We start from the raw sequence: 21,906 nt of genomic DNA on the forward strand, positions 1-21,906 counted from the left end.
GTTAGCACTCAAGACACTACCCCACCAATGCAGCTATGTCTGCATCCAATCCTGGCCACCAGACTTAAATTCTTGCCAACACCTTCATTTTGGAAACCCTGGATGACCCTAATGTAGTTCAGCCAGTATCTTTTTCTGGGACAAGCACTTTTGCTTCCCATAATGATATGCCATCCTCTCCTGGGATCTGGTCTCAGCCGGTGCAAAAAGGTTTAAATTGTGGTTGTGATGGCCTTTGGTTTTCCTCATTACTATCAGTTGTTTCAGTCTTCCCAGGACTGGATCTTTCTGTGTCCGAAGTCTGACATTATCAGCTGTGACTGGAAGTGTGACCAGCAAATTTAAAACCATTAAGGAATCTTCCTGTGGCGGTACCACCTGTGGTGTATCTGCCAGTGGGAGTCGGCTCAATGCATCTGCATTTGCTACTTGACCTCCCTGATGGTGTTCCAATTTGTAATTGTACACACTTAGTATTAGAATCTACCACTGAATTCAGCCCGAAGCTTTGGACAACAGTGCCTTGTCCTCTTTAATTAGACCGAGCAGGTGTTTGTGGTCCGTTATTACAAATTTACACCTGCAAAGGTTTTGGTGAAACTTCCTGATTCCCATTCGCTATCTAGTCCCAGATGAATATGCCATTGGGTTCTCCTCTCCACTGGGCCACCTATGAGCTAATACTACCCCGATGCTGTTAGAGAGAGGCATTGCATGTCAATACCAGATCTCACTTGGGATCATAGTATGCCAGCACTTTAGAGAACGATAGCTTTTTCTTCACTTTCCTGAAACTTATGGCTTGGCTATGCAACCATTTCCAAGGCTGGCCCCTTTTTAAGAATTGATGCAAAGGTGCCAGGATAAAGGCCATGTTATGTATGAACTTTCTGTAATAATGCAATGGCCCAAGGAAAGACTTAAGTTCTGATACATACTTGGGAACCAGGCACTTTTGATTACCCTTACTTTATTTTTCAACAGGCCTTGTTGCCAGGTCTCGTTGGCTCCGTAACACAAGTAGGTCACTTGGGGTGCCTGAAACTCACATTTATCCCTTCTAAGGCGTATGTCTGCCTGGGAGAAATGTTGAAGGACTATGTCCAAGTTCTCTAAGTGATCCTTAATGGTCTTCCCTGTTATGGGAATTTCATCTAGATAAATGGCGACCTGGGGTTGACCTTGTTTGCCATCATCAAATGAAAAATTGCATAGGCTGACAGTACCCCAAATGACAGTCTCATATGTTGGTAGAGAGCTTTATAGATATTAATTGTGGCATACCTTTGGCAATCTCCATCTAACCACAATTGTGAGTAGTCATGGCTCACGTCCAGGTTCATGAAGGACAGTCCCCCTGCCGGCTTTGTATGTAAATCCTCTCGGTGAGGGATTGGGTATTTATCGAGCTGGGAAAAGCCGTTTACTGTTTGTTTAAAATCCTCAAAAAGGCGAACCAACCTATCAGGCTTCATAATAGGTACAACTAGTGCTTCCCATTTCATGATTCCTTTGCTACCCAGCCTCCTCATTTCTACCTCTACTTTTGCCCATAAGGCAAATGGCACTGGGTTGGTCTTGCAGAATCATGCAGTTGATTCCTAGTCAACATGCAAGGTGCCCTTAGCTACTTTGATAGTCCCAAGACTTCCCTGAAAAACTTCCAGGTATTTAATTAGGACTTAATTCAGGCAGCCATTTTCTAATTGAAAACTGTTGAGCCAATCTAGGTGAATCTTTCTCAACCAATATCCCCCATCGAACTTGAGACCGGACCTTTTACGACAATTGGTGTCAACTGAACATAGAACATAGAACATAGAACAATAAAGCACAGAACACGACGTTGTGATGCATTTTTTAAATGATTTGACTTATTATTGTCACATGTACCTAGGTACTGTGAAAATGTTTGTTTTTGCGAACAGTATAGGTGGATCATATCATACAAATATTGTAGGGTGATAGAACAGAGCGAGAAATAAAAAGTGAAAACAAAAAATACTGGAAATCACAGTGGATCAGGCAGCATCTGTACCTGAAGTCTAGCAACAGCAGGGAAGAAGCTTTTCTTGAACCTGTTGATAAGTGTATTTAACGTTCTTACGTTCTGCCTGGAAAAGGTTGGAAGAGTTTATTATCAGGGTGAGAGGGATCTTTGATGATGTCGCCTGCCTTTCTGAGGCAGAGAGAAGTAGATGCAGGTTGGCTTCTAGAACTAGAACATAGAACAATACAGCGCAGAACACGATGTTGCGCCGACCTATGAAATAATCAAAGCCCATCCCCCTACACTATCCCATCATCATCCATGTGCTTATCCAAGGATTGTTTAAATATCTCTAATGTGGCTGAGTTAACTACATTGGCAGGCAGAGCATTCCATGCCCTTACCACTCTCTGAGTAAAGAACCCTGCCTCTGACATCTGCGTTATATCTATCACCCCTCAATTTGTAGCTATGTCCTCTCGTACAATCCGATGTCACCATCCTAGGAAAAAAGACTTTCACTGTCTACCCTATCTAATCCTCTGATCATCTTGTATGTCTCTATCAAATCCTTGCTTAGCTTTACTCTTTCCAATGAGAACAGACCCAAGTCTCTCAGCTTTTCCTCAGAAGACCTCCCCTCCAGTCCAGGCAACATCCTGGTAAATGTCCTCTGCACCTTTTTCAAAGCTTCCACTGCCTTCCTGTAATGGGGCGACCAGAATTGTACACAATATTCCAAGTGCGGTCGCACTAGCGCTTTGTATAGTTGCAACATGACATTACAGCTCTGAAACTCAATGCCTCTACCAATAAAACCGAACACACCGTATGCCTTCTTAATAGCACTAACAATTGGGTGGTAACTTTCAGGGATCTATGTACATGGACTCCAAAATCCCACAGCACACCCACACTACCAAGAATCTTTTCATTGATGCAATATTCTGCTTTCCTGTTATTCTTCCCAAAGTGAATCACCTCACATTTATCTGCATTGAACTCCATTTGTCAACTCTCAGCCCAATTCTGCAGTTTATCCAAGTCCCCCTGCAACCTGTAACATTCTTCCACACTGTCCACTACTCTACCAACTTTAGTGCCATCTGCAAACTTACTAACCCATCCACTTATGCCTGTGTCTAAGTCATTTATAAAAATGATAAACAGCAGTGGTCCCAAAATAGATCTTTGTGGCACACCACTCGTAACCAAACTCCAGGCTGAATATTTTCCATCAATCACCACTCACTGCCTTCTTACAGAAAGCCAGTTTCTAATCCAAACTGCTAAATCATCCTCAATCCCATGCTTCTGCATTTTCACCAGTAGCCTACTATGTGGAACCTTATCAAAGGCCGTAACTGAAGTCCATGTACACCATATCAACTGCCCTACCCTCATCCACATGCTTGGTCACCTTCTCAAAAAAACTCAATTGTGGGATATAACCTGCCTTTAACGAAACCATGTTGACTATCTGCAATCAAATCGTTGCTTGTCAGATGATTATAAATTCTATCTCTTATAATCCTTTCCAAAACTTTTCCTACAACAGATGTAAGGCTCACTGGTCATCTCTACGGCCCTTCTAGAACAAGGGCACAACATTTGCAATCCTCCAGTCCTCTGGTACTAAACCTGTAGACGATGATGGCTCAAAGATCAAAGCCAAAGGCTCCAAAAACTCCTCCCTACCTTCCCAGAGGATCCTCGGGTAAATCCCAACCGGCCCAGGGGATTTGTCTACTTTCACTCCTTTTAGAATTGATAACCCCTCTTCCTTACTAACCTCAATCCTTTCTAGTCTAATATCTCATATCTCACTCTTTTCGTCTACAATATTCTGCTTTTCCTGAGTGAAAACTGATGAGAAATATTCGTTTAGCACCTCTCTGATCTCCAGAGGGCCCACACTCAACTTTCCACTTCTGTCTTTGACTGGCCTTATTTCTACCCGAGCTGAAAATGTGTTGCTGGAAAAGTGCAGCAGGTCAGGCAGCATCCAAGGAACAGGAGAATCGACGTTTCGGGCATAAGCCCTTCTTCAGGAATCTTTGGGCTTATGCCCGAAACGTCGATTCTCCTGTTCCTTGGATGCTGCCTGACATGCTGCGCTTTTCCAGCAACACATTTTCAGCTCTGATCTCCAGCATCTGCAGCCCTCACTTTCTCCTCGAAGATTTATTTCTACCCTAGTCATCCTTTTATTCCTCACATACCTGTAGAAAGCTTTAGGGTTCTCCTTTATTCTACCTGCAAAGAACCAGCTGCTTCTCATAAGTGACCAAAACCAAAGGTGTACTCTAAATTAGCAATGGTTCCTCAGTATAGGTTCTCTGTTGAAGTAAAATCTTGCGCAAACATATGGGTTGGAAAGCAGAGTGAATTTTGATAAAGACTGATTCTGTGTTCACTGAAATGGCCCTGCTGATATCAATCTCCCAAAGAAACGGGTGACTATTTAACAAGATGTTTATTTTTATTGGTTCTGATTTGGATGTTGATGAGCAATTTAACTTTTCCAAATCAGATGTAGTGATGCATTTTTTAAATGATTTGACTTATTATTGTCACATGTACCTAAGTACTGTGAAAATGTTTGTTTTTGCACACAGTATAGGTGGATCATATCATACAAAGATTGTAGGGTGATAGAACAGAGCGAGAAATAAAAAGTGAAAACAAAAAATACTGGAAATCACAGTGGATCAGGCAGCATCTGTACCTGAAGTCTAGCAACAGCAGGGAAGAAGCTTTTCTTGAACCTGTTGATAAGTGTATTTAACGTTCTTACGTTCTGCCTGGAAAAGGTTGGAAGAGTTTATTATCAGGGTGAGAGGGATCTTTGATGATGTCGCCTGCCTTTCTGAGGCAGAGAGAAGTGTAGATGCAGGTTGGCTTCTAGAACATAGAACATAGAACAGTACAGCACAGAATAGGCCCTTCAGCTCACGATGTTGTGCCGACCATTGATCCTCATGTATGCACCCTCACATTTCTGTGACCATATGCATGTCCAGCAGTCTGTTAAATGTCCCCAGTGACCTTGTTTCCACAATTGCTGCTGGCAACGCATTCCATGCTCTCACAACTCTCTGTGTAAAGAACCCGCCTCTGACATCCCCTCTATACTTTCCTCCAACCAGCTTAAAACTATGACCCATCGTGTTAGCCATTTCTGCCCTGGGAAATAGTCTCTGGCTATCGACTCTATCTATGCCTCTCATTATTTTGTATACCTCAATTAGGTCCCCTCTCCTCCTCCTTTTCTCCAATGAAAAAAGTCCGAGCTCAGTCAACCTCTCTTCATAAGATAAGCCCTCCATTCCATGCAGCATCCTGGTAAACCTCCTCTGAACCCTCTCCAAAGCATCCACATCTTTCCTATAATAAGGCGACCAGAACTGGACGCAGTATTCCACGTGCGGTCTAACCAAAGTTTTATAGAGCTGCAATAAGATCTCACGATTCTTAAAACTCAATCCCCCTGTTAATGAAAGCCAAAACACCATATGCTTTCTTAACAACCCTGTCCACTTGGGTGGCCATTTTAAGGGATCTATGTACCTGCACACCAAGATCCCTCTGTTCCTCCACACTGCCAAGAATCCTATCCTTAATCTTGTACTCAGCTTTCAAATTCGACCTTCCAAAATGCATCACCTCACATTTATCTAGGTTGAACTCCATCTGCCACCTCTCAGCCCATCTCTGCATCCTGTCAATGTCCCGCTGCAGCCTACAACAGCCCTCTATACTGTCAACGACACCTCCAACCTTTGTGTCGTCTGCAAACTTGCTGACCCATCCTTCAATCCCCTCATCCAAGTCATTAATAAAAATTACAAACAGTAGAGGCCCAAGGACAGAGCTCTGTGGAACACCACTCACCACTGACTTCCAGGCAGAATATTTTCCTTCTACTACCACTCGCTGTCTTCTGTTGGCCAGCCAATTCTGTATCCAGACAGCTAAGTTCCCCTGTATCCCATTCCTCCTGACCTTCTGAATGAGCCTACCATGCAGAACCTTATCAAATGCCTTACTGAAGTCCACATACACCACATCTACAGCTCAACCCTCATCAACTTTTCTAGTCACATCCTCAAAGAACTCGATAAGGTTTGTGAGGCATGACCTGCCTTCACAAAGCCGTGTTGACTGCATTTAATCAAGCCATACTCTTCCAGATGGTCATAAATCCTATCCCTCAGAATCCTTTCTAACACCTTGCAGATGACAGATGTGAGACTTACTGGTCTGTAATTGCTGGGAATTTACCTATTTCCTTTCTTGAAGAGAGGAATTACATTTGCCTCTCCTCAGTCCTCAGGTATGACTCCAGTGGAGAGCGAGGATGCCAAGATCTTCGCAAGTGGCGAAGCAATTGCATTTCTCGTTTCTCAAGCAGCCGAGGACAAATCTGGTCCGGGCCTGGCGACTTGTCAATCTTAATGTTTGACAAAATTTTCAGCACATCAGCTTCCTCTATCTCTATCCATTCCAGCATGCACACCTGTTCTTCAAAGGTTTCATTCACTACAAAGTTCATTTCTTTCGTAAAGACAGAAGCAAAAAACTCATTTGGGGCTTCCCCTACCTCCTCAGACTCCACACACAAGTTCCCTATGCTATCCCCGATCGGCCCTACTCTTTCTTTGACCATTCTCTTATTCCTCACACAAGTGTAAAATTCCTTTGTGTTCTCCTTAATCCGTTCTGCCAAGCCTTTCTCGTGCCCTCTCCTGGCTCTCCTCAGACCATTTTTGAGCTCCTTCCTCACCTGCCTGTAATCCTCTAGAGCTGAGCTTGATCCTAGCTTCCTCCACCTTATGTAAGCTATCTTCTTCCTTTTGACGAGAAGCTCCACTGCTCTCGTCATCCAAGGTTCCTTTATCTTACCCCTTCTTGCCTGTCTCAGAGGGACATATTTATTCATCACTTGCAACAACTGTTCCTTAAATAGTCTCCACATGTCTATCGTGCCTTTACCATGGAACAACTGCTCCCAATCCATGCTTCCTAACTCATGTCTAATCGCATCATAGTTTCCTCTTCCCCAATTAAATATCCTCCCATTTTCCCAGTCCTCTCCTTCTCTATAGCTATGTAGAATGTGAGGCAGTTGTGGTCACTATCACCAAAATGCTCTCCCACCACAAGATCTGATACCTGCCCCGGCTCGTTTCCGAGCACCAAGTCTAGAATGGCCTCTCACCTCGTCGGCCTGTCAACGTACTGAGTTAGGAAACCCTCCTGAACACACCTTACAAAAACAGCTCCATTCAAATCTTCTGCTCGAAGGAGGTTCCAATCAATATTGGGAAAGTTAAAGTCACCCATTACAACAACCCTACTACGTCCACACTTTTCCAAAATCTGCCGAGCTATGCTTTCTTCAATCTCCCTGCTGCTATTGGGGGGCCTGTAGTAAACCCCTAACGAGGTGACTGCTCCTTTGCTGTTCCTAATTTCCACCCATACTGACTCGGTAGGCAGATCTTCCTCGACAATGGAAGCTTCTGTAGCTGTGATACCCTCTCTGATTAGTGGTGCTACACCCCCTCCTCTTTTTCCCCCCTCCCTATTCTTTTTAAATGCTCTAAACCCTGGAAAATCCAGCAACTATTCCTGCCCCTGAGAAACCCATGTGTCAGTTATGGCCACAACATCATAGCACCAGGTACTGATCCATGCTCTAAGTTCGTCACTTTTATTCCTGATACTCCTTGCGTTAAAGCAAACACATTTTAACTGATACCTTGGTTCCTTGCCAGGAAAATCCTTCCCACTAGCTGGTCTTGCTATTGCCTCATCTGCATCAACTCTCGCCTCCGGTATTACAGCTCAGGTTCCCACCCCCCTGCCATACTAGTTTAGCCTGGTGACATCAGCTGCCTGAATTTCTCCAAACCCCTCACCCACTCCAACCTCATCCCCTCCAAATGTGCAGCGCTCCACTCGCTCTGCACCAAATCCCCGGTTCACCATCAAACCTGCCTTGGGGCAGTGGTCCCCCAGCCCCACACTGCCCAGTTCTACCTGCTCCCCAAGATCCAGATGCACTGTGTCCTGCACCCAGGCTGAATTGGAGCAGTTCATTAACTTTGCCCACAACTTCCATCCCGCTCTCAAATTCATTTGGTCAATCTCGGATATTCACCCATCTTTCTTAACCTCTCCATTTCCATCTCCGGCAACAGTCTCCAGACAGGCATTTACTATAAACCACAGACTCTGACAACTACTTGGACTACACCTCCAGTATCCTGCAAGATTTTCATCCTGTTCTCCCAATTCATCCGCCTCTGCCGCATCTGCCTGGGCGAGGAGACATTCTATTCCCAAGCATCCCAGACATCCACCTATTTCAAACAACGTGTTTTTCCCTCCTCTGTCATTCAGGCAGCCCTCCACTGCACCACCTCCATTCCCAGTTCCACTACTCTAAATGCCCCCCTACAAACACAATAAAGATAGAGACCCCTTGTCCTCACCTATCACCTCACCAGTCTCCGTATCCAACACATCATCCTTAAACACTTCTGCCAACTCCAACTAGGCCCCACCAAGAACATCTTCTACTCCCTACCCCTCTCTGCCTTCTGCAAGGACCATTCTTTCGCCAATTCTTGGTTTGTGCCACTCTCCCCACCAACTCCCCTGAACCTCCAGGTACCTTCCTCTGCAACCAGAAAAGATGCAAAACCTGCTGGTACACTATCCTCCTCACCTCCATCCCCCAGGGCCCCAAACAGTCCCTCCAGACGTTCCTGCCTCTCTTCCAACCTAGTTTACTGCATCAGATGCTCCTGATGTGGTCTTCTCTACATCGGGGAGACCAAATGTAAACTTAGGGAACAGTTCGCCAAGCATCTCAGCTGGGGTCGCAGGGGCTGACCAGACCTCCCAGTCACCACTTATTTTAAGTCCCCTTCCCACTCCTTTTCTGACATGACCATCCTTGGCTTCCACCATTGCCACAACAAGCCAAACCGCAAATTGGAGGAACAAAACTTCATCTTCCACCTGGGCCGCCTACAGCCCGGAGGACTCAACATTGAGTTCTCCAACATCAAATAACCTTCCTTCCCCTCCCTTGACCACCCTTCTCAGCTCCTCCCCCACCCTTCCACTCCTTCCAGCCACCTACTGGATTCATTCGTCCCATTGGCCAACCAGGTTGTACCCTCTAATTGTCTTCAAATATTCTCACTTCACCACTCTGCCCCTGCAACCCCCTTTATCAGCAGCTCCCCTTATACACACCCCCAGTCCTGAAAAAAAGTTACACCCAAAGCGTTGACTTCTCCACCTCCTGATGCTGCCAGGCTTGCTGTGTTCTTCCAGCCTCCTGCTTATCTACCTTGATGGCAGTCACTGGCTACAATGAATAAGGCCTCAGGATATTCTGTCTCAAGTGCATTTATAGTGGTGTATATTTCATCAAGAGCACTTTCATCAAGGAGATATTTCATCAAGAGGACTTTGCAGGAAGTGCACTCTTCTGGATACCTGATGAAGGGCTTTTGCATGAAACGTCGATTTTACTGCTCCTCGGATGCTGCCTGAACTGCTGTGCTCTTGCAGCACCACTAATCCAGAATCTGGTTTCCAGCATCTGCAGTCATTGTTTTTACCTCTTCTGGATACCAGCCTACGAGCTCTCTTGTTCAATTTAAATCTCGTGGGTCTCTTTAGCTGACTCAAGTCCGCATACCAGCTGCAACTACAGTGGCTTGCCTGGCCGAATGCTGAAGGAAATTTTAACTGTTTGTCCGAGGTTTGGCTATGTTTTGGGTTTTGCTGTGGCTTGACCTAGTCCCTTTGTTCAGGCATTTGTCAGTGTTGTAAAGGTACTGGAAGAACTTTGCTCGGGGAGTGGCAAAATCTGGAGTACAAGTCTTCAGTACAATTGCTGGAATTTGATGCTCTTGACCATCTCTACCTCAGTTCCACTGATGTAGGTAGGGGTATGCTATTTTTGGCGCTGTTGCTTCCAGTGCTCAGGTCGATACAAGGTGGTCTATCCATTTTCATTCCTTCTTTCCTTTAGCTTGATAGGCTATTTCAGAAGACCTTATTCCTGATGAAGGACTTTTGCCCAAAACATCAATTTTACTGCTCCTCGGATGCTGCCTGAACTGCTGTGCTCTTCCAGCACCACTAATCCAGAATCTGGTTTCCAGCATCTGCAGTCATTGTTTTTACCTATTTCAGAAGGCAGTTATGAGGTAACTAGTGTTGTGAGTCAAGTGTTGCACAAAGTATTCAGGATATTGCTGCTCCTATTTCTGGTCCTTGTTGCTGATGTTACAGTCTGGAGAAATTTCTTTTTGGCTGAATGGACTGATGGTAGCAGCCCTTTGTCAAAGCTTTCACATTTCAAGGAGCAGACATCCACCTTCTGGACTTGTCCCCTTCCTGATGTAAACTCAGGACTTTCCCTGAGGTTTTATGGCCAAACTGCAGCAAATATTTTCTTAGATAAATGCTTTTCAGCACTTTCCTTGTACCTCTGAAGAGTCTAGTCTGTTATTTAATTTTACCGAGTTGGTATAATTTAGTTTTCTGAAGTGTGCACAACTTCTTGAAAATTATACAATTACTATTCCAGCAGACCTTTCAATGTTATGCTTAATGTCCTAAGGTACATTTTCCCCTGGTTTCTTACACTATTGCTGGGTCAAAATCCTAGAATTTCTTCCCTCATTGCATAGTGGGTCTACTTACAGCACGTAGACTTGAGTGTTTCAAGAACATAGCTCACCACCACTTTTTCAAGGGCAACCTGGGACAGGCAATAAAGGCTGGCCAACCAGTTGCACCCATGTCTCACAAATAAATTTTAAAAATGTAGAATGGGAATTCCAGATCTGTTCCATGTCAGGTGGCAAAATGCCACACCACTGGGAACTAAGAGAGCTACTAATTGAGCCACAGCTGAGACAGCCAGATTCAGAGATCTTGAATTAAAACTTCACTGAGATTGAGTTCTTCATATACAACACTCACAGAATTTGAATAACATCTCTCACCTGTCTATCTGGCACCATCATTGCTACTGTCCTAAATTGGATCTTTAGATTTTCTGGCAATTCTTGACGCCCTGCATAACCAGGATTCTGCAAATAAGGGAACAAAGTGGTATAGTGATATTGAATTGAGAAACTTATTTAAAGTAACATTCCTAAACTAATGTATTCCAAATTCAAGTGCACATAGAAGTAAAAAAAAATCTTTGCTGGCTGCTGGTAACATTTGATCTCAATGGAATCAGAGAAAGGAAAATTGGTCAGGGAGCTTTAACAGGAGCAGCTTATTTTCCTCCTGTATTCGAAAAGGAAGGAAATTCAGAATGGCTGTGACAATTCCCTCCATCCAAAATAATGCTTTGCAATTGAGGTGTATCCAAGTTGTAGTCAACATCTTGTATCCAATAGCCTTTATTTCCACTGTAACAGTGAGTATTTCTGCATCATCGAGGGCTGAAGGGTCTATAATGTGCTGTAATGTTCTATCTCAGCCTCAGGATAATGGGAGGGATTTTTTTTTGCCAGATTACTGGAAATAGCTGCAGTTAACTGTTGTGTATCAAAGAGGCTGTTAGTAATGAGAACTTTTGACCTTTGGATGAGTACCTATGAAATGGTTTGCCAATAACCAAAAGAGGAAATGCTGGAAAATCTCAGCAGATCTGGCAGCATCTGTAAGGAGAGAAAAGAGCTGACATTTCGAGTCCAACTGCCTCCTTGTCAAAGCTAAAAAAAGGGAGATATACTCGGCTGAGAGAAGGTGAGTCATGGCTCCAGAAGCAAAGGTAGCAATAAAGAGGTTATAATGACAGTGAGTACTTCTGCATCATCGAGGGCTGAAGGGCCTGTACTGTGCTGTAATGTTCTATCTCAGCCTTAGAATAATGGGAGGGATTTTTTTTGCCAGATTACTGGAAATAGCTGCAGTTAACTGTTGTGTATCAAAGAGGCACTGTCATTATCACCTCTCTATTGCTACCTTTGCTTCTGGAGCCATGACTCACCTTCTCTCAGCCTAGTATAAATACCTGCATATTTCTCCCTTTTTTTAGCTTTGACAAAGGGTCAGTTAGACTCAAAATGTCACCTCTTTTCTCTCCTTACAGATGCTGCCAGACCTGCTCATATTTTCCAGCATTTTCTCTTTTGGTTTCAGATTCCAGCATTCGCAGTAATTTGCTTTTATCTATGGTTTGCCAATATATTGCAATATGAGAGAGCAGTTGTCAACGGACAGCTGTTGACATCACAGGAAATGACATAAGGTCATCTGACACTCAGTGCACAGAAGGACTTTTGATCTAGGAATCTCTTATTGCTTTGTATGTAATGTACATAGTTCAACATACAGTTCTATGTCCATCTCTAACCACACATAGAAACTTTGGGCTAAATCTTACATCCTTCGACTAACTGCAAGTTGTAGTGTATTTGTTTGAGAGAATTTTGCAAAACAGTTTCATGCCATATCTTCCTAAAAAATCTCATTAATTACCTACCCCTATCTCAGGGCATGACTAACATCTTTGAAAGGCAGCTGTGCACTCAGACAAGCATTGGCAACTCATCATTGCTCCTAACAGGCAACGTACAGCACAGTTGAAAAGGGTGGTGCTGGAAAAGCACAGCTGGTCAGGCAGCATCTGAGGAGCAGAAGAGTTGAAGTTTCAGGCATAAGCCCATCATCAGGAATGTGGAAGAGGAGGGGGGGGGGGGGGTGAGAGATAAATATAGGGGTGGGGGTGGGGTGAAGGCGATAAGTAGATGCAGATGGGGGGCAATTGTGATAGGTTGGAGGGGAGAATGGAGCGGATAGGTGGGAAGGAAGATGAGATGGACAGGTAGGACATGTCAAGAGGGTGGTGCCGAGTTGGAGGGTCGGATCTGGAATGAGATGGGGACAGGGGACATTTGGAAACTTGTGAAATTGATATTGATACCAGGTTGAAGGGTCCTAAGGTAGAAGTTGAGGTGTTCTTACTCCAGCTGGTGGATGGCTTGGATTTGGTGGTGGAAGAGGCCCAGGACTTGCATATACTTGGGAGTGTGGGAAGGTGAGTTGAAGTGGTCTATGGAACCATGGGAGACTGATTAGCAAGGTTAGATCTCATGGAATACAGGGAAAACTAGCCATTTGGATACAGAACTGGCTCAAAGGTAGAAGACAGAGGGTGGTGGTGGAAGGTTGTTTTTCAGACTGGAGGTCTGTGACCAGTGGAGTGCCACAAGGATTGGTGCTGGGCCCTCTACTTTTTGTCATTTACATAAATGATTTGAATGCGAGCATAAGAGGTACAGTTAGTAAGTTTGCAGATGACACCAAAATTGGAGGTGTTGTGGACAGCGAAGAGGGTTACCTCAGATTACAACAGGATCTGGACCAGACGGGCCAGTGGGCTGAGAAGTGGCAGATGGAGTTTAATTCAGATAAATGTGAGGTGCATCATTTTGGGAAAGCAGATCTTAGCTGGACTTATACACTTAATGGTAAGGTCCTAGGGAGTGTTGCTGAACAAAGAAACATTGGAGTGCACCCGGGCCATCTTCCAGTTTATATGGAGGTCAAAGATGGACCGGGTCCGAAGGGACTCACTGTATAAAGATCTGGGCAACGGGGGAAAAAATACACCCAATGCCACCCTCACCCTGATGGCCACCTTTGTGTGTGGCTGCATCAAGCTGTGCGTGGATCCCCGGTACGTAAACACCAAGTATCACTACGGACTGAGGTTCTACCTGTCCCCGGTGTTGCGAAGGATGGGCCTGGCTTTGCTGCCGCGGAACGCTCCGAGTAGTTGGACCGTTCCGTATCACGTGTCCTTCGTGGAGAAATTTATGAAGAAAAACACCTTTGACCACAAGTCCATTAGGAAGTGGTCAGCACGTAATGTCCTTGAGACCCTTCGGGAAAAGGAGAGGGCGGATCCTATCGAGCGGTTCCCTGAGCAGACTGTCAAAGCCATTTGGCAGAATGCCTCATTGCCAGAACTTTCCAACAAGCACCAAGACATGGCTTGGCTGGTGGTGAGAAGGGCTCTGCCTGTGAGATCCTTTCTGCACGCCCGGACTCTCAGCCGCACCGCACGCTGCCCTCGAAGCGACTGCGGGGGGGACGAGACTGTCACACACCTCCTTCTGGAATGTGCCTATGCAGAGGAAGTCTGGAGAGGAATGCAGTGGTGTTTGTCGAGGTTTGTCCCGAGCAGCGCCGTGACGCGGGACTCCGTGCTCTACGGCCTGTTCCCCGGGACGCACACCGAGACGAACATCAACTGTGCCTGGAGGATCATCAACTCGGTGAAGGACGCTCTCTGGACGGTCCGAAACCTGTTGATCTTCCAGCTGAAAGAGTTGACCCCGACTGAGTGCTGCAGACTGGCACATTCCAAGGTCCAGGACTACGTGATGCGGGATGCGCTGAAGCTTGGGGCAGCTGCCGCCAAGGCGCGGTGGGGAAAGACCACTGTGTAAAGTCTGCCTGCCTAATGAAGAACAGGGGGCCTATGCAGTCATTTGGGCTCTGCTGACGCCTCAGCTAATTATATGGGCATATGATTGAAAAATGTACAGACCTGTATAAAAATGATAAATTCTGATCTCTGTATGTACATGTTTACATATGTATGGCATGACCAACTGTCTAGACCATCAAATTATTTTATGAATAAAGTATATTTTTGAAATTAAAAAAAAAGAAACCTTGGAGTGCAGGTTCGTAACTCCTTGAAAGTGGAGTCACAGGTAGATAGGATAGTGAAGAAGGTGTTTGGTATGCTTTCCTTTATTGGTCAGAGTATTGAGTATAGGAGTTGGGAGGTCATGTTGAGGCTGTACAGGACATTGGTTAGGCCACTGTTGGAATATTGCGTGCAATTCTGGTCTCCTTCCTATTGGAAAGATGTTGTGAAACTTGAAAGGGTTCAGAAAAGATTTACAAGGATGTTGCCAGGTTTGGAGGATCTGAGCTACAGGGAGAGGCTGAACAGGCTGGGGCTGTTTTCCCTGGAGCGTCGGAGGCTGAGGGCTGACCGTATAGAGGTTTACAAAATTATGAGGGGCATGGATAGGATAAATAGACAAAGTCTTTTCCCTGGGGTGGGGGAGTCCATAACTAGAGGGCATAGGTTTAGGGTGAGAGGGGAAAGATATAAAAGAGAGCAAAGGGGCAGTTTTTTCACGCAGAGGGTGGTACGTGTATGGAATGAGCTGCGAGAGGATGTGGTGGAGGCTGGTACAATTGCTACATTTAAGAGGCATTTGGATGTGTATATGAATAGGAAGGGATTGGAGGGATATGGGCCGGGTGCTGGCAGGTGGGACTAAATTGGGTTGGGATATCTGGTCGGTATGGACGGGTTGGACCGAAGGGTCTGTTTCCATGCTGTACATCTCTATGACTCTATGGTTGGCCACAGGACCATGGGATTGTTTGGTGCGTGTGTTCCAAAGATGTTCCCTGAAATGCTCTGTGGGTTGGTGTCCTGTCTCCCTGATGTAGGGGAGACCACATGGAGAGCAACGGACGCAGTAGATGAGGTGGGTGGAAGTGCAGGGAAATCTATACCAGATGTGAAAAGATCCTTTGGGGCCTTGAATGGAAGTGAAAGGGGAAGTGCGGGCACAGGTTTTACACCTCTTGCGGCAGCAAGGAGAGGTGCCGGGTTTGGAGACTGGGTTGATAGCAGGTGTGGACCTCATAAGGAAGTCGCGAATGGTCCCTGTGGATTGCAGAAATGGATGGGGAGGGAAATATATCTCTGGTGTTGGGGTCTGACTCAGACGGAGGATAATGCGCTGTATCCGGAGATTAGTAGGGTGGAAGGTGAGGACCGGGGGGGAAGGTTCTGTCGTAGCAGTTGGAGGGAAGGATTTGAAGGCAGAGGTGCAGGAAATGGAGGATATGCACTGGAGGGAATTGTTGATCATGTGGGAGGGGTAATTGCAGTCCCTGAAATAGGAGGACATCTGGGATATCCTGGAGTGGAATTGCTCCTCCTGGGAATGGATATGGTGGAGGTGGAGGAATTAGAAGTGTGGGATCACCTTTTTAGAAGAGGGTTTGGAGGTGGAAGGAGGTGTAGTTAAGGTAGCTGTGAGAGTCGATGGATTTGAAATAGATATCCATGTTAAGTCAGTTGCCAGATATGGAGATGGAGAGGTCCAGGAAGGGGAAGAAGGTGTCGGAGATTGTCCATGTGAACCTGAGATCAGAGTGGAAGGTGTTGGTGAAGTTGATGAATCTTTCAACCTGCAGGTACTGATACAAGTCACCAATGTAGTGGAAGAAAAGGTGGGGGATGGTGCCGGTGTAACTTTGGAGGATGGACTATTCAATGTACCCTTCCAAGAAGCAGGCATTGCTGCAGCCCATGCAGGTATTCAAGGCTACCCCTGTAGTCTGATGGAAGTTGGACTCTCCAACTTCAGAGTTCCCCAAACTCGCACTGCCTGGTTCTACCTCTTACCCAAAATCCATAAACCTGAGTACCCCGGTCAACCTATTATCTCCACCTGCTCCTGCCCCACTGAACTCATGTCCTCACAGTTCGACTCTGTCCTGTTCCCCTTGGTCCAGGAACTCTCCCCATACATTTGGGACACCATCCACACCCTCCACCTCCTCCATGACTTTCGATTCCCCAGCCCCAACACCACATCTTCACCTGGACATCCAGTCCCAATACATATCCATCCCCATGCGAAGGCCTTCAAGCCCTCCGTTTCTTCCTCTCCCACCAAGCCAACCAGTCCCCCTCCACTGACACACTAATTTTTTAGATTAGATTAGATTACTTATAGTGTGGAAACAGGCCCTTCAGCCCAACAAGTCCACACCGCCCCGCCGAAGCGCAACCCACCCATACCCCTACATTTACCCCTTACCTAACACTACGGGCAATTTAGCATGGCCAATTCACCTGACCTGCACATCTTTGGACTGTGGGAGGAAACCGGAGCACCCGGAGGAAACCCACGCAGACACGGGGAGAACGTGCAAACTCCACACAGTCAGTCGCCTGAGGCGGGAATTGAACCCGGGTCTCTGGCGCTGTGAGGCAGCAGTGCTAACCACTGTGCCACCGTGCCACCCACTAGTTGGTGGAACTAGTCCTCACCCTCAATTAACATCTCTTTCGAAGCTTCCCACTTCCATCAGACCAAAGGAGTAGCCATGGGCACCCGCATGAGCCCCAGCTTCCCATAACTCATTTGCAATGAAATGTTTACAAATGAACTGCTCTGAAGTTTGCAAAACATCTGATTCATGTATTTGCTCTTTCAATGACAGAGTGTTCAGCACATGTGGATCCTGTGCTTTTGCCAATCAAACTCACAATAACCCCGCCAATTCTGGGTGTTGATGCAACCATTTTTCAGTTGTATATAACATCAAGGCAATGCAACTGAGGGTTTGTGGGGGACTTAAGAGCTCAATGTACCCTTTTACCTCACAATATCTTGACAGCCCATTTTCAGTCATCCTCTTAATGTGGAGATTCCCACAGCAAGCTTTATCTCCAACTAATCTCCAACTAATGAACTCTGACATTTCAACCTGATATTGCCACACTGCTCTTCTATGTTCCCCTTGTGGAGACCATAGTAGTCACTGGCAAAAAACACCACTCAGGAGATCACCTGATGCTATGTAAGCCCCCATACACCTTGAGTGTTCTCCATCATGTCCTTTTTCCTATCTCTACAAATGCTTCCTCTCCACAGCCCTGACTCCCCCATGTCTTTTGGTGTAGTGATCTCACTATTGCCCCTACAAGCAAAGTACTGCAAAGTATTTTTGCACTCAAAATATCTAAAATAAATATTAGATTAGAGTACTTACAGTGTGGAAACAGGCCTTTTGGCCCAACAAGTCCACACCGACCCGCAACCCACCCAGACCCATTCCCCTACCCCTTACACTATGGGTAATTTAGATTAGATTACTTACAGTGTGGAAACAGGCCCTTCGGCCTGACAAGACCACACCGACCCGCCGAAGCGCAACCCACCCAGACACGTTCCCCTACATTTACCCCTTCACCTAACACTACGAGCAATTTAGCATGGCCGATTCACCTAACCTGCACATTTTTGGACTGTGGGGAGAAACCAGAGCAAACCCACGCAGACACGGGGAGAATGTGCAAACTCCACGCAATCAGTCGCCTGAGGCAGGAATTGAACCTAGGTCTCTCGTGCTGTGAGGCAGCAGTGCTAACCACTATGCTACGAAATATCTTTGCACAAACCTTCAAATACCAGAACTTATAATGCTAAAATAACAAATTATATTTAGGAAGCTGTCTTCTTTTGTAGTGATTGATTGGGTGACTATGGCATTGAATTCAACATTTATACAGAATATTACTTCAGTGCAGTTTGCATAGATTGGAAAATGTGAGTCTAACCCCTTTATTTAAAAAATGGATGGAATCATTTTAACCAATTCGTGAATTTTTTTTAAGGAAGTAGTACACTGGGGATAAAGTAAATTGTGAAAAGCCTGTAAGGAGGCTATGATGGGATATGGACAAGTTAAGTAGCGAAATTCTGGCAAATGAAGTCTGATGTGGGAAAATGTGAAATTGTCCACTTTGTTAATAAGAATTTTTTTAAAAAGCATATGAGCAAAGTAGTGGGAGATTGAATCTCAGAGCTCTACAGAAGGATCTGAGTATCCTGGAGTATGAACTGTGAAAGGTTAGTATGCAGCTACAGCAAGTAATTAGAAAAGCTAATAGAATGTAAGAATTCACTTAAAGGAATTGATTATAAAAGTAGGGAAGCACTGCATCAGTTATAAGTTATATTGGTGAGACCACACGTGAAGTATTGTCTTCAGTTTTGGTATCCTTATTTAAGGAAGAGCGTAATTGCATTAGAAGAAATTAAGAGAAGGTTAACTCGACTTATACCTGGAATAGGCATTGGTCTTATGAGGAACATTATAGCAGTAGGCTGGGATTGTATCTGCTGGAGTTTAGAAGAGTAAGAGGTGACTATATTAAACAGATAAGACTTTATGGGGAGTTGTAGGTTGACTGGGGGAGAATTAGAACAAGGGATCATTACTTCACCCATTTAAGTTAAAAATCACGCAGCACCTAGTTATAGTCCAACAGGTTTAATTGGAAGCACACTAGCCTTCGGAGCGATGCTTCTTCATCAGGTGATAGTGGAGGGCTTGATTGTAACATGATGATGAAGGAGCGTTGCTCTGAAAGCTAGTGTGATTAGATTAGATTAGATTACTTACAGTGTGGAAACAGGCCCTTCGGCCCAACAAGTCCACAGTGACCCGCCGAAGCGCAACCCACCCATACCCCTACATTTACCCCTTTTAACCTAACACTACGGGCAATTTAGCATGGCCAATTCACCTAACCCGCACATCTTTGCGACTGTGGGAGGAAACCGGAGCACCCGGAGGAAACCCACGCATACACGGGGAGAATGTGCAAACTCCACACAGTCAGTCGCCTGAGTCCAATTAAACCTGTTGGACAATAACCTGGTGTTGTGTGATTTTTAACTTTGTACACCCTAGTCCAACACCGGCATCTCTAAATCATCACCCATTTAAGACAGAGATGAGGGGAATTATTTTTCTCACAGAAGACTGAAAGTCTTTGGAATTCTGTTGCTCACAAAGTGTAGAAGCAGAGAATTTGAAGATTTTTAGAGCAGTGGTAAATAGATCCTTGATTAAAAAGTAGTTGGAAGCAGACACAGATGTGGAATAATCAGGTCAGCCAGGCCTTTAGATAAAGGCTGAGCAAGCTTGAGTTGATGAGTGACCTATTCCTGGTCTTGATTTGCATCTTTGTAAAAGTTTCCCTTGGATTTCCAAGTTACATTTAGTGTAATAAAATATCCCAACTTACATTACTGATGTGCATGAAGCAAAATTTAGTAATGGATCTCATAAGGACCTATTTGGGCAGAAGAAAGTTAGGTTTTTAAGGTTCATTCTAAAAGAGGGGAAAAATGCAAAGAGGGTTAGGAAGAAAACTCTAGAGCTTACACAGAATACAGCTATAAATGGTAGAGTAATTAATTGGATAGAATTGGAAGGATAGAATTGGATGAGTATGGTTTTTACAGAGGGTTACTTGTTGGTGGAGTGCACAAAGATCAAGAGGGCAAAACTTTGGAGAGACAGGAAGAGAAGGATAAGATTTTTAAATTAAAGTGTTGCTTAACCAGGGGAAATTAACCAAGGTTGCTTAGCCACGGTTCATTAAAAAGCAGTCAGGCAAACTTATAATGGGGATTAGAGACATGGCAAAGAAGCCAAATGATCAGTTTCTGTCTGTTTTCACTAAGGAAGGTACAAACAATCTCCCAGAATTAGAGAGCCAAGTGACCAGGGAAGATGAATTTAAGCAAATTAGAGATTGTGCTGGAGACATTAATAGGTCTGAAAGTTCATATGACAGCACAGAAAATTGAAAGGTGACTATAGAGATAGTTGATACATTGGTAATCATATTTCAAAATTCCATAGAATCTGAAGTGATTTTTGCAGATTGCAAGCTTGCAAAAATCAGCAAAAAGGAATAAGAAAAGAAAGAAATGAGCGACTGACATGTTTGCCTTACAATAGTGGTTCGGGAAAACACTGGAGTCTATCATAAAGGACACAATAAATTAACATGTGGTCAAAAATGATCTAGTTGGACACTGGATAGATTTGTGAATGGAAAATTGTGTTTAACCAATGAGTGGGAACATTTTGAGGATGTTACTAACAAACTTGATAAAGGAGGTGTTGTATATTTGGATTTTCAGAAGGCCTTTGAAAAGAGTCCCCACAGGAAGTCGATTAGCACAATTAAAACAGATGGGATAGTGGGTAAGGCACTGGCATGGATTAAGGATTGCCTGATAAAAAACAGAATTGGAATGAATGGTTCATTCTTTCATTGGCTGACTGTGAACAGTGGGGTACCGCAAGGATCAGTACTTAGGCCCCAGATGTTCATAATATATATCAATGATTTGGAAATGTAATGTTTCCAAATTTATCAATAGCACAAAGCTAGGCAGGAAGATGTAGAATATTTCAAAAGGATTTGGACAGGCTTCTTGGATAATATGGTGCTATTATTTAAGAAAGGTGGTGAGGAAAAGCCAAGGTGAACTGGTAAGCCTGACATCAGTGGTGGGTATGTTATTGGAAGGAATGCTGAGGGATAGGATTTACATGCATTTGGAAAAGCAAGAATTGATCAGGGATAGTCAACATGGCTTTGTGCATGGGAAATTGCATCACAGTAACTTGATTGAGTTTTCTGAAGAAGTGGCAAAGTGATGAAGTGATGAAGGCTGAGCGGTAGTCATTGTCTCCATGGACTTCAGCAAGCATTTGGCAAGGTTCTACATGGTAGACCGGTTAGCAAAATTAGGAGAAAGTGAGGTCTGCAGATGCTAGAGATCAGAGTTGATGAGTGTGGTGTGAGAAAAGCACAGGTCAGGCAGCATCCCAGAAGCAGGAGAATCAACGTTTCGAGCTTAAGCCCTTCATCAGGAATGAGGCTAAGAAAGTTAGATTATATGAAGTCCTTTGGAAGGCTGGCCAGTTTGATAAAAAAATTGGCTTGAATGTAGGATGCAGAAGATGAGAGTGAAGGGTTGTTTTCAAACTGGAGGCCTACGACCTGCACTGTGCTGCAAGGATAACTGCTGAGTCCACTGTTTCTTGTCATTTATAAAAATGACTTGGTTGTGAATATAGGAGGTATGGTTGGTAAATTTGCAGATTACACCAAAATTGATGGTGTAATGGATAGTGAAGAAGGTTATCTCACAGTACAACCAACCATAGTCAGATGGGCCAATAGGCTAAGGAATGGCAGATGGAGTTTAACTTAGATA

The 21,906-nt window shown here is 44.7% G+C and overlaps 1 protein-coding gene across 1 annotated transcript in view; it reads right to left on the reverse strand.

Moving 5' to 3' along the window:
* The window catches only part of LOC122540179 (dynein axonemal heavy chain 8-like), a 1,258,818-nt gene that overhangs the window by 395,509 nt on the left and 841,403 nt on the right, over positions 1-21,906 (reverse strand). The window contains exon 45 of the mRNA XM_087976819.1: positions 11,032-11,118. Coding sequence (XP_087832945.1) covers positions 11,032-11,118 — 87 coding nt within the window. The remainder of the gene's footprint in view (positions 1-11,031; positions 11,119-21,906) is intronic.

This window comes from Chiloscyllium plagiosum, unplaced genomic scaffold (genome assembly GCF_037043375.1).
Source record: "Chiloscyllium plagiosum isolate Xiang-an unplaced genomic scaffold, Cpla_swu_hap1 HiC_scaffold_3, whole genome shotgun sequence".
Classification (NCBI taxonomy): Eukaryota; Metazoa; Chordata; class Chondrichthyes; order Orectolobiformes; family Hemiscylliidae; genus Chiloscyllium; species Chiloscyllium plagiosum.